Source organism: Anser anser, assembly GCF_964211835.1.
Source record: "Anser anser genome assembly, chromosome: 3".
NCBI classification, from domain to species: Eukaryota; Metazoa; Chordata; class Aves; order Anseriformes; family Anatidae; genus Anser; species Anser anser.
Genome location: NC_139722.1, coordinates 53,780,616 through 53,794,082, shown reverse-complemented (window position 1 = coordinate 53,794,082; position 13,467 = coordinate 53,780,616). Strand labels below are relative to the sequence as shown.

Here is a 13,467-nt window from a genome sequence, read left to right as displayed (position 1 = left end):
GCAGAGCTGTGTCCACACATCAAGGATTCTTACTGCCAGATCAGTTGACTCAAACGATTGCTGTTCTTTAAATATTCTTTGATTATTATGTTGGTGTTATCAGGGTGGTATATACTACAGTTTACTTAAAATCAATTTAATCTAATTGAAGGCCAAAACTGCTAAGCTTTCTTAGGTTCAATTACATAATGACTGCACGGCTTGCTTACAGAACAGAGTTAAGGTTGTGTGGGTGCTTTTGGCAGACATTTCAAGGGTAACTGGAATTGATCAGAATTTTCTAAGGCTCTTAAAAGTATAGTTTTGAGATAATTAAACTATTCTCGTGTTTACCCTTATATCAGTGATATCTGCTTTTATTTTCAACCCCCTCTTCACACAGTATTTCTGGTGAGAAACATAAATAGTTCCTAATGTTAACTACATTTACTAAGATTTCATGTCACAACTGCAGGTTTTCTTAATTATATATAGCATTCCTTCTCATTTATCCACAGTTCAGCAAGTATTAGACAGCTATTATCCTACAGGTAGGTCTCTAAAGAGTCATATTTGAGAAGCTAATCTTTGAGTGAAAGAAGCAGAGACAAAACTTTGTTTGACTTGTGAAATGTAAGGACTTGCAAAACAAAGGTAGCACTGATGAGGGATGAAAGAATTCAAATTAATGACTACAAAACTCTGATACCACTGTAGATAAACACAATTTAAGATAGACCAACCCTAAGCTGAAGGGAAAGGACATTAAAAAGCAGAGAGTGTGTGATTCTTTAAGAGAGATAATCATACATAAACTATATCAACTATAAGTCTTTAAAGGCAGTATTTACTATAGATACGTTACATAGTAACTACGGGACACTTCCTTCTCAAGATAAGCAGGTGCTCTTTAAATACATGATTGAGATACATGAGCAGAAAATTCTTATGCTTAGCTAAGTTAGATTACTGTTCCATTAAAAAAAAAAAAGGCAATGAATGTAATGCAATTCTACGGTGTGGTACCTACCAGAATCAAAGCCAAAGCTGACAAATAAAACTGATAGTCCTGAAACAATATATTTTCTTCTGTGACTGAACTAATTTAAACAATGTGATAGTTTAGCTTTTGATACAGCAAATGTTTTGATTCTCCCTCAGATGTTGCTGGTATAAAGTCAAAGTTGCTGTGGAGAACAAACGTTACAGTGAAGGTCAAATGAATGCTGTGCTAAACTTGGCTCATTACGAAGCACTTGGGCGATAGTCTAATATTTAGACACTCAAACCCTTTGCTCAGAGAGAATCCAGATAGCCCAATTTACTGAGCCAGTAGATTTCTTTCTGTGGGTTCATCTAATAGGATTTGTAGCTTTTGTTTCCATCATGGATAGGCTTAACAGTAAGAGTACCCCTCTTAGGTTCCCGGTTCGTTACTACCTCAAATTACAGTGCAGGCAATCTGAACAGTAAAGGGAAAACGAGCAGGTTTGTAATAACAATCTGTAAGCTTCTTGTCAAGCCTGCGATATCAGATCCCAGAGGAGATGTGATACGTACTGCTAGTGGTGAAGGGCTTTTATCCAGCTCTCCTGAAAGCACAGACTGCTGGAAGTACAATTCTTTCCTGTTTTAACATCTCTCTTTGTGTTCCATGTGAGCAGTCTAACCATTGAGCTGCAAAGTGCTGTCCTGCTGTCTCTCTGTGTCGCAATCAGGTATTTATGCAAAGAGGAGCAATGACAGACACTCAGTGCAGGCCCCCTTACACCAGGGAGCAGTGCATGCAGGATGCTGGTGCCATCACCATTTTGTTGGTATCTGCCGCAGCCGGGGCAGTCCCGCTCCTCTGCTACTGAAGGGCCCCTGTGCTTCCCCTGTGTTGTGCTGGCACAGCAGTTTCTGGGGCTGTGTTGTAGGCAGGATTAGTGTCCTGACCCGGGTTTAAATGACCCCTTTTCTCTTCTGAGGTGCAAATTTAGTGTGAGAGATCTCTACGAGACCTGCTAACGAAGCTCCCTCTGAAATGAACATCAGGATCAATCAGAACATTTTCAAGGAAGCCAGGTGTCACTAGAGTGACAAAAAGTGTTGTGGTACCCATGTAGCGTATGCTTATTCCCTGAAATGTCTTTCTTTTTCAGAAGCAGAATGAGCTAGCAAATGCAAATACCTTTCCTATTGGTATAACTGCATTTGCCAATTCACCTAGCGATGCACAGGCGCGTGCGACACTCCTTTTTGTACAACACTTTCAGGTTTGCCTCCCTGCAGCGCCTGAACGGCCATGGTGCAACCGCACATCTAGCTGCGAGGTTCGGCCCTAATAAAAGCGCTTGTGAACACCGTGGTGAGGAAGGACTTCCCTGCCTAAAGGATGGGGTGAACGTGTGCGTTTTAGTAACTTTATTGGCACGCCAGCTATCGGTACCGCAGCCTGCGGAGCCCGAAGGAGGTGTAACTTGCGAAAGGAGAAAGGGGAGGGCCGGGAGGCGCCGTGACAGGAACGCGGGGCCGGCTCCGCCCCGCCGCATCCCGGGGCCTCCCGCTCCGGAGGCGGGGCGCGGCCGCCATCGTGCGCTCGGCGCTCGGCCGGTGCCGCCTGGCAGCGCCGCGGCGCTTGCGCGTGGGGCTCCCTCCTCTCGCCGCGCTGCGTGGCGGCGCCGCCAGCTCCGGGCCCGCCGCCGCCGCTCGGCGCTGGGGGGCGGCCGGGGCCGGGCCGGGCCGGGCAGGGCGAGGCGAGGCGAGGCCGGGCGCGGCGCGGCGCGGGGCCGGCGGGATGTCGGCGGCGGGTGGCGGCGGAGGCTCCTGCGGGCCGGGCGGCGCGGCCTGCGGCGGTGTTGGGGGGGCGGGCGGCGCGGTCCCGGTGCCTTCGCCTTCGCCGGGCGGCGGGGTGTCCATGTTCCGCTGGCTGGAGGTGCTGGAGAAGGAGTTCGACAAGGCCTTCGTGGACGTGGACCTGCTGCTGGGCGAGATCGACCCCGACCAGGCCGACATCACCTACGAGGGGCGGCAGAAGATGACCAGCCTCAGCTCCTGCTTCGCCCAGCTCTGCCACAAGGCGCAGACCGTGTCCCAGATCAACCACAAGCTGGAGGTGAGGGGCTGCGGGGCGCCCAGCCCGGGTCGGGTGGGGTTGACCTTCTGGCCCAGGGGTTCCTCAGGTCCTCAGGTTTGGGCTGCTGCGGTGTGGGCGTGAGGCCGTGCCTGCCAAAAATCAAGTCCTCTGATGTTGGAAGGAGCAACAGATGCCTCCGACTGGTCCTACGTTTGCGTTAGGTCCCTGGGGAGTTTGGTAAGCCTGCATGAAAGGGGACAAAGGTGTATTTTCAAGATGTCTAAAGCTTAGTCACCAGTTCAAATGAGGATATTACGCCTGTTTGCAGGTGAATGGAACAGAAAAATGCGTTTGGGATAGACGTGGCAGGTCCTCCTGTCTCCTCATGCTCCAAGGCAGATCAGATAGATCTCTGCTGAACTTGGTCTCCTTAAATAGTGGCGATCACGTATCCTGTGAGGAGAATAATGGCTGTCCGTACTGCCGGGAAGTCGTCTTTATGTCTAAACCAGCATTTCAGTAAGGCTGGGAAGGAAGAAGCATTCGCAGGAGCCAAGCTGGCTGGTGCTGGTGTTGCTCAAGAGGCTCTGGGTCCTGTGACTTATGCAAGAACCAGAGCGCTCTGGAAGGAGATTCTGGGGAATTTTACAGCCTTTTTGTAACTACAGCAACTTGAGGCTTCTTTGTAGGTTTGGTTGCCATCTGTCACGTCCTTAACAGTTGTGGATGTTAGCTGCCCTCTTGTCTTTTAACATTTTACAGGACCGTGTTGATAAGTCTTCTCCGAGTTATATTTTTCCTGGGCTAAAAATCCCCAATTTTTCCAGTAACTCCTGTAGGCTGTGCTGTTTATTACTTTCAGTAGTTTTTCTTTGAAATATATGGGAGCGAAGGGAAAAACTTCTAGTTAAACCATGACAACGTACAAATGTCAGTTCTTCCAGTCCTTTGTATTTGAGTTTTATGATAAAGGAATTGAAGAGTCTTCAGACAGTGACTTGTTCTTCGGAAGGTTTGCCTTGTGGTAGGAAGTGAAGTAAATGGGTTTTGGTTTTAATCCGATCTCTTCCTGGTATGAGGACCTTGTTATGCAAACTATCCATAGAGTTTAGCTGAGAATTGGTTTATTTCTTGGTAGGATAAAGACGCCATTAAACAAGCAGCTTTGTTCATTGCAGTCTTTATTTCACCAGAGTACTTCTTGTAGTGATGTTTACAGCATTCTTTATGTTGCTGTGTCGTCATAGATGCTTTAGTATTCAGCTTGCATGCATACTGTCAAGCTGTACAGTGCACTTAATTGTACCAGCATAGTAAAATAAAATGTAAGAGTTGATACTGAACAATCAGTGTTTATTGCATGCTGCACAGGGAAGCTGGGTATTGTGTACAGACTTGTGAAACAGATGAGTTTTCAGGTTATTTTAAGAGAATGAGTTGGTACTTGGTAAATATTTCTTTGAAACATTGTTTCAAGTGTAAGTATTTTGAAAGGAAATGATAAAACTCAGATCCTGAAAGATATTTTGGTATCTAGTTAAAATCATCAGGGGACTGGGCATCGAAACAACAATTGTCTATGCTTTAATCTTGGACGAGTTGACGGGCAAAGGAGCACAGTTTAAATAGCGTGATTATTGTATATGGCTGAGAGAGAACTAAAAGTTTGATAAAAACTGATACTGAGAAGCCAGAGCTGGTGACTAAAAACCCTTTTATCTTGTGAATTATTTTTGTTCCTGATACTAGTATTGGGCTTCATACCTGTAAAGCAATTTTTATTTCAAATAGGCCTTTAGAAGGTTATAGTATTGTCTCAAAGGTTGTTAATTTTAGGATCTCATGATTATTAGAGTCATAAATTTGGAATGGAAACTGCCATTTCAAAATGCTTTGTTGAGAACGAGTGTTTTCACATGCACAGACGTCGGGGTCAGAAACAGCAGTGTCCAAAATTAAGGACACAGTTACCTATTTTGAAAGAAGTCACTACATTAATACTGAAGTTTAGGATGCGATCCTTAGCTTTACTTTTAATGGTACAAGTTACTGTATTTCATGATTTTTAAAACTGCAGTTATTTCTTAATAGCTGTCAGTTGTAATGTTATAGTGCTTGTGCGTTTTTATATGAAGCTTTCATCACGTTCATAACTGTCATTAGTCATAGCTTATGTAGGTACAGGTACTTGCCAAGCCAATGAGTTAAAACTGTCTTTGGAAACATGCCTTTGTTTGGACGAAAATAATACTTTGATATGTCAGTGACTGGTAAGAGCTAAGACCTTACTCCTGCTGCTACACTTGCACACTGTCACCTTACTGAATGAGTGATACTATGTTCTAAAGGAAAACTAAGTTAATACAAATTACCAACATTATTCTGTTGATTGTGAGTTCTGTTTCCTTAAGCGGGATTGTCTGGTCTTGCTATGATTTTACAGACAAGAAAATACAAATGCGGTTTCAGAACTTGCTTTATCACCTTAATCAGCTAAATATGCGTTCTCTGATTGATACAACTGCTTTTAAGAGATGCAGGGTAGTTTGGTGCAAAAATGTTCTGGCATGATTGGTATGTGTACCTACTGCTAGAGAGAGGAGTTTAGGTAAAATACCGCGTGAGGGATGTTTCAGAGCAGGGAAAGAAGCCTTCCAGGCAGCCCGTAGTTTCCAGAGAGGGAGTTATACGCGGCCAGTTGAGAGGTAAGTTATTTTTGGAAGGAACCTGGCGGCGTGCAGATGCACAGCAGATGTATGCAGATAAGTTTGCTTGGGCTTTAGAGTGATGAAAGGTGATAATCATACTGCTGTGCTAATAACATTTATGGTCCTAAATTCATTAAACTAAAGGGAAGGAGGGTTTGTTTTCTTAGTTTTTCCTGCTGGTCCCAGTGGGGCAGAGTTGGATTAAGTAACTTACCGAAGAGGAAAAGAGGAACGAAGAGGAGCGCTGGGTGATGGAAGCCCCTGTCTTTTCGTGAGACCAGCTTGACTCCCCTTGCGTGGCATACAGCGTGCTAAACAAACGAAGGAGCGTATCTTGATGAAGGGCAGTAAGGGCCTCGGGCTGTTAGAACAAAAGGAGGTGACAGCCATTTTGAAAGAGATTTTTGTTGTGCTCTGTCTCCCAGAGTTATCATCAGCAGATGCAGGCTGGCAGGCGGTGTGAGGTTTCAGGAGATTTTTAATTGAGGTGAAGTTCGTGGGAATCGTTTCTCGTGTTTGACCGTTGTTTGAGCTGAAAGAAATACAGTGCTGACTGATGCTGTTTAAACGGTCCTTTCAGAAAATAAAAGTTCTGTAGATGTAAAAAGTAGTAGGTTAAGAGGCCAGTGCAAACGGAGCTTGACGTTGGTACTTCGGCTGCCAATCTGATTCTGTAATGTTAAATGAACGAGCTAGAATGGAATGTCTGCTAGAGCACACCCTGTGTCTTGGCACTTGGGTGAGCCCGTGTACGTGCTGGGGTTTGGGAAAACAGTTAAGAATATGTTTTAGGTTATTTGCATGTTTAGTTTTATGTCCTTGATGAACTTGGAATTGGGTTTAGGGAACTTCTTCCTTTGAGCTGAATTCTTCTGTAACTTGTTACTGTATCAGCTAAAGCATATGTAGTGCATGTAGGTAATACAAAGATACCTATAAAATTCCGAGTCACCTATGTTTATTTCTATTTTACTCATGTATTATGTGTGTGGTGGTTTTTCACACAGTGTGCAAGTCCATCTTATGGAGCACGCTGCAGAACTGTACCTGCTTGGTTGATCAGGAGTACTTTTTAAACACGGTAGGAGCACATACCTTCTTTTGAGGTCCTTTAATCCTTATCCCCGTTTTGTCTTGTAACAAGAAATGCCTTTGTGTGAAATGCCAAGATGTTTCTTGGCCCTGTGACAGATGTGCCTATAAAACTGGGAACACATAATACTTTAGAAAAGAAAATTTTATTTTTTTCAAATGTTCTAAAAATGTCCAGTGTTTTACTGAACTGTTATTTTATTTATAACACGTTTACCTTTGAAATTTCTTCTCTTTTGGAATTTAAATCTGTTGTTTCTAGATGGAATGTGATCTGTTGTGAATGAGACTTGATCCAGCTCATTTTGTATTCTAGAATTTGACTGATTTTCAGATGTTCAGCTAGTGGAAATGCAGTATTTACATAAATTTTTCAGCAGGTTTATATTATAAATTGTCATGGTTTTGATACATATGTATGTGGGTTTTTTTGTTTGTTCGTTTGTTTTTTTCTCATAATAATTGCACCTTTCTAAAGGAATGACTTGCACTTACTTTGTACTTTCCTGTATCAGGAGCCCTGGCATTCTAGAAGTTTAACTACCTTACTTTATTTTCAGTCAGTGTGTAGTAAAGTGCAACTGTATTTCCTTCTGTTCCCATTTATTTGGAGTTGCCAAAGAGTGAGCACTAGGGAACTAGAGCTTTAGTTCGGAATTCTTAGTTTTATTTACTGAATTATGCTGCATAGCTAGTCTGAGTTCCAAAATTATGGCAGTCATAAAGCTACCAATATGATTTCTAAAAACAGATTTATGTATTCTTCATAAGCAATTAGAGGCATGGACGGCCTGAAAAAAGTCTTTGTGAGGCAGTCAGGAATTTGATGCTGGCAGCAAAGTGTACTGGCAGTGATTACATAAAAGCACTGGTCTGTGCTCCTGCAAGTAGGTACAATCGGAATGATTCAGTCAAATACAAAGGAAAACAGTGGCAAGAAACAGTACCTAAAGCCAAGGAAAACCAAAATAATAGTAGGAAGTAATAGTACGATGCTGCAGTACCAGCTATTTTAATGATAGCAATGAAAAAGATCAGTAATTGGCATATAAACCTTAGCTGATGTATCAATCTACATAAAAATGGAAAACAAATTTTAAGATGGTTTACATGTGTCATGGTGTTATCAATTGTTTAATTGTTGGGAGGAAAAGCGTGCAAGTAATTACAAATCCAGAAGGGTTTTCAGCAAAGAAGATAATTAATATCCATGTTGTTTTGCATCCTTCTGATTTGCTGACCGGTGTTCTGAATGACTCGTCAGGGCCACAGTGGGATCTGGGAAGTGGAGCAATGTATTTGTAGGTGTCTCTTACAGTTTGCGTTCCATATGGGATCTATTAAGGATGGATAAAATAATCTATAACTAATTTCTGCATTCAGTTTTTCACTGCGTTTTTGCCAACACTAGCTGTAAGTGTACACTCGAGGGAGAACTGATTTTTTTTTTTTCCATTTGCTTTTGGCTGCAGTCTTTTTTTAGGGAGTTCATGGTTAAATTTTTTGTTGTTTGCATTCTTATTAGCCATGTGATAAAGAAGTTTTTGTTAATTTTTGTAGTTAAAGCTTTAAATTTAAATAAATTTTGGGGGGGTCACAAAAATAATGCAATAAACACTTCTAATTTCATTACAGAATCTGTAAATACAACCTATTAAAGTCATTTGAAACAGGCTGCTACTCATTTTCATTGACAAGTGGTAAGTTGGTTTTGTTGCAGTTAGGGTTTTTAAGTCAGCAAGGGTTATCATTCCAAAGTGTCTCTCTTATTCAGAAACTCATTTTGCACAGTGCCATCACTTCGGCTTTGCAAGGAGCACAGTGAGAGCAGTAAGGCTCTGATCTGTTTCATGGTTTCTGTTTCAAACAAGTCCTATAAAGGTGATAGGGTTGCGTGAAACGTTGCAGCGAGCGGTGCCTAGTAGGAAGGAAGAACCAAACAGCCAGGCCTGAGGCCGGGGCAGAGCAGGCTCGTCTTTCAGGGAGCTGCAGGCTAAGCGGATTTCAGCGTTGAAGTGACACTGGTGGAATAAAGGAGAAAATGGTTTCTTCCAGCAATTAGAGAAACACAATACTCAAAGAGTTTCAAACACGTCACATCTAGGGGCTGCTGCCAAAGTCAGGGGTCCCCAGGAAAACTGATTAGCGTGTCGGCTGTGCGTTTCGTGAATGTCCGCCACAGGCTCTTTTGCTGCTGAACCACGAGCACTTGTGTGTCTGGTGTCTGTGAGTATGTTTAGGCCTCCGGCTGTAGGAGCTACAGCTGTCATGTCTTGGAAATTTGATTTCTATCCTGCAGTTGTGTAATGTCATGGGAACACTTAGCAATAATGGTTCCATTGTTTGTAAAACATCAGGTTTTTTTAACTTACTTTTGCCTTAAAGCAACACTTCTGTCTGTTAAAAAAAAAAAAAAAGCATTACATCTTGATATTTCTATTCCTTTTTTGTGCTTATACTAAGGCAGAAGATGAAGAGTAGTTGCAGTGTTGGCTTCATTGTCCTACTAGATCCTTCAGCTTTTAAATCAGAGGGTTAATACTCCTGGTCAGGAGTGAATGTTTAAATACATAAACACGTATGTTGGTAAACGTTCTGGAGTCTAGTAGAAATTACAAGAGGACATGCTGCTGAAAAAAATAAAAGCATCTCATCCTTATATTTCTATTGATTTGGATTTGATCCCACAGCAAGATTCATCAACAGGGACCTCTCTTGTAATCTTAGCTATTGTAAAAGGTGCACGCGTAGGTGTTTGGTTAGTAACAGAATCAGTGAAACTAGTGAAATCTCACTTTCTGCTGACTTTTCCAGAAAGCTGGTGTTTTGTTAGTTAGGGTGTGGGTTTGTTTTTTTTTTTTCCCTAATGCAAGCAGCAAACACAATCCTAAGTCACTAAGACCTTCTGGTTCCGGTACCCCTGGTTCTCTTCCATGATCTGTGAGTTTCCTCACTGCACCATCCTTTGTCTACGTATGTTTTTGGTTTGTTGTCTAGACCAGAGGCAGCAGCACGGTTTACCAGCTCAGAAGTGCACGGATGCTGCTTTGCCACCTGGCTGTGAGTTCTCATCTGTGGGTGGATTAAAGAAACGAGCTAAGGTCCTGCTTTTCCCTGAGAGAGGGCACTGATCAGTTGCTCTTTCTTGCTGTTTTGGGTAAGATTTACGTGCAGTAGGAACTTTGATCATAACACAGCTGTACCCCTCTGATGGATTTGTTCTGAACCTCAAAAATGGATTCAGCTCAAATCAGCAGAGAAGGAGGGTGGAATAGGGAGAATTAGCCATATGGATAAAATGGCTGCACAAGGCTGCCTTGTGTAGGAAACCAAGACAGAAAAGAGATGTTACCAGTTTTTGTGTGTCTTTATTGCTAGTCTGCTTGGTTTTGACATTTCTCAAAGTCCCAACTGCTGGAATTTAGTGCTACTATGATGGAAAAAAAATCCTTTAAAAAAGAAAGTTATCAGGCGTTTATGAATTTAGAAGAAGCTTGGTATGAGAATAGACCAGGTACACCCCAAAGGCTAGAAATTAAAAGAAAATGAAAAAATTGTTGAAAGAATATTTGTTACCTTGAAAGCATTTAGTGAGTGCTTGGCTTATGACTTTTGGTCGCTTGGAGGTTAGTTACACAATGGAAATTCTTCTATGTAACTAGCTTTCCTTTGCCAAAAATCTGTGTTTTTCTAATGTGTCTGTTGTGCCTAGTCATTGCTGAAATACTTAAAAGATTCTTAATATGAGCTAGAAATTGGGGCACTGAAAAGTGCAGTATTACATGCCTCCAAAAGCACTTCTTATATAGAGAGAATTCAGGCCTTTCTCTCATTTTTATTGATTGTGGTAAATAATGCCACTGCCTTGCCCTAATCGTATTCAGGCCTATAAGATGGCTTTCCAATTCATCCAGGCTCTGCTTTGAGTTCTCATGTGTGGGCAATGGACAAGTCTTAGATATTTCTCCGTTATCTATTAACTCAAACACAACTCTTGTTCGTTCTGCAGAAGTTATTGGGATGATAGCTCAGAAAATGAAAGAGCTTTTCCTGAAGCTAAGAACATTGCTGCTGCTTTTTCTGACGCCAGCTCTCTGCTTGCCGTCTGCCCTAACATTTATGTAAAATTTTGTAATTCTGTGTGCGCTCCCTGTGATGCTTTGAATCTAGGAGCCCCCGATATTGTCATCTTCTCGTTCTTCATTCAAGCACCGATGATTACAAAAAACTTGTGGTTTTAGCATGCCATCTGTCTGCTTCCTGTTGTGCAGTTCTATACACAAATGTCTCTGTACTTCTCTTTCATGTTGAATTTATTCATCGTTTCCTTCTTATATTTACTTTGTAAGTTGTCTGGGGCAAGGCTCACGTTTTTGGTATGTGTAACGCTTAGCGTAGGCTCTCTGAGGATGGCTCTGAGATCTTACAGAAATAAATAGATGAATTTTGGTTATTATTATTCTAACACTTTTCTGTGAAAAATGTACAAGTAGATGGATGAATGAATTCTTTTTTGGGTCTGACCAACATATGAAAAAATTACGGGATATGATATAAAGTAATCAGAAGAGCTCTGTGATGGTTGTTTTGTTTCTAAGACTCGTAAGTTCTCTCCCTCCAAATGAAAACCACAAGTTAAGACTCCATGATAGTAAATGCAGTCCATCGCAGCATGTAAACTGAAATGATTATATGGACAGCTTAATATACATATTTAGCATAAGACCATTTATATCGAATGCAATTTTTTGATAACTCATAACTGCTTAAACAAGAAATATGAACTGTTGATTAAAAATAGGTCATTATGTCTGCACTGTTTTGTCGAGGGGTGTTTTTTTTTACTTGTAATAGTATCTTTGAATGCTCTGTGGATTAAGTGAATTTGTTGCTTAATGCCATGATTTATTTTCTTTTATCTCCTATGGGGGGAAAAAATAGTAATTTAAAAGTTCTTCAGTTGTTTCAAGTTAAATTTGGTTGTGATTCTCATAGGTGTAAGATCTCTGAAGTACAAAACACATGGTAAATGGCAGAATATGCCCCAGAATTAAGTATTTAGTTAACACTTTCAAACTATTCTTCTGTTATCATCTGTGTTTGGAAGTGTTTTGATTGTTTGGAAGATGAATACTCTGTTTTAATGTTTGGTTGATTTGACCAAGATCTGCAATTCACTTGAATTGCAGGGTTTTGTTTTCTTAGAGTTTAAAAGGAGATTGATTATAGACCAACATGATAGTAATCTGAAGGAATTGCTCTTTCTGAAATAGCATGTGCTTTCTGGTACTTTGGGTAGGAACAGAACAAAAAAAAAATGCTTTTGGATTTACCATTCTTCTCTCCACCTCAGTCTTCAAGGTTTGCTTGTTTTATTCACAGCAGTAAGGAGGAACAGGTTAGAAACCGCGGAGTAATTCTGGTATAACTGGCTGTGTGAGTGAGTAGGAGGGTTGCAGTAGGATCGGTAAATAGAAAGCAATGACGAGTAATGCTGTGATTAAATTAAACGAGTAATTGCTGTGATTAAATCATACTTCCAAGAGTCACAGCCCAGTCCTACTGTACATGGCTTAGGGTTTGGACTCACAAGTGAGTTAGCGGAGAAGAACTAAAGTGTTGCCTTGCTGTCTATAAATGCTGTGTAATAATTGCTAATCTGCACTTTAGTATACCATATTAAATAAAGAGGATTTTGTGCCTTGGTGGAGGGAGGGTATTGTATTTTCTGCCATGAATATGAGTAGTTAGTGCAATTTTAGGAACTTTTGACTGTAAATTAATTCCTCCTCTACATGCACTCTCCTTCAGTGTCACTGGGACTCAGAAGGGTGTCTTCTACCTTTGCATGGTGTGTTGTATTGGTGTTATAAAACTAACATCTTTGTTTGTCTGTGGCCTTGATAGACTCAGTGTATTTGCTCTACTGGGTTAGTAGCAGATGACTCAAGTGTCTCTTCCAGTCAAGATGGGAATGATGCATAGCATTTCATTCCTAATATTACAAATGTAGTTTTTGAAGGCACATGATTTTTGGAAGATCAAATCAAAGACTTTTACGTTTGTGAGCTTTTGAATTAAATTGTGTATGATTCCTGCTTCTGTCTTAGGCGCTTCTTGCAATAACAGTGTACTGAAACATTTTAGAAGTTCTAAAAATTATTGCCACATAATAATTTTTGTGTCTTCAAGTTAATTTGTTGAGCATTACGGTGTCACCACATTTGTTACTGTAAGGGGCGCGTGCTTTGTACAGTCACTTGCAAGACTGATGATGGATCATCTTTGCTGTGTATTTTTTAGTGGAAATAATGTTTTCTGTATCTGATTTTCTGATGATTTGATGAAAATGATTTTCTGTATCTGATCTGATATTCACGTTTAGAGCATTTTTATAGTGCTTACTTTGTGAAAATCCTTTGGTTTGAAATTGTGTAACATTAACTTCAGAATAAGAGTCATGTTGATTCCCCGGTGTCAATCTAGAAATATTTAACAATAAAAACAGTTACTATGATAATAATGCAGATAGAAAATGAGCAGCAGGGTGGTGTTTTTTAGAATTTACCATGTGTGTACTTTAGCAATAGTCCTTAATTATGGATTGGGGATTTTATAAAAATTTAATGT

The 13,467-nt window shown here is 41.0% G+C and overlaps 1 protein-coding gene across 2 annotated transcripts in view; it reads left to right on the top strand.

Annotated features, from left to right (window-relative positions):
* Positions 1-2,700: 2,700 nt before the first annotated feature.
* The window catches only part of GOPC (golgi associated PDZ and coiled-coil motif containing), a 28,327-nt gene continuing 17,560 nt past the window's right edge, over positions 2,701-13,467 (top strand). Inside the window, exon 1 of one of the 2 annotated variants that reach the window (XM_083827733.1) lies at positions 2,701-3,076. In XM_083827733.1, coding sequence (XP_083683859.1) covers positions 2,759-3,076 — 318 coding nt within the window. In that variant the 5' untranslated portion in view covers positions 2,701-2,758. The remainder of the gene's footprint in view (positions 3,077-13,467) is intronic. The other variant, XM_083827732.1, reaches the window with a different exon arrangement.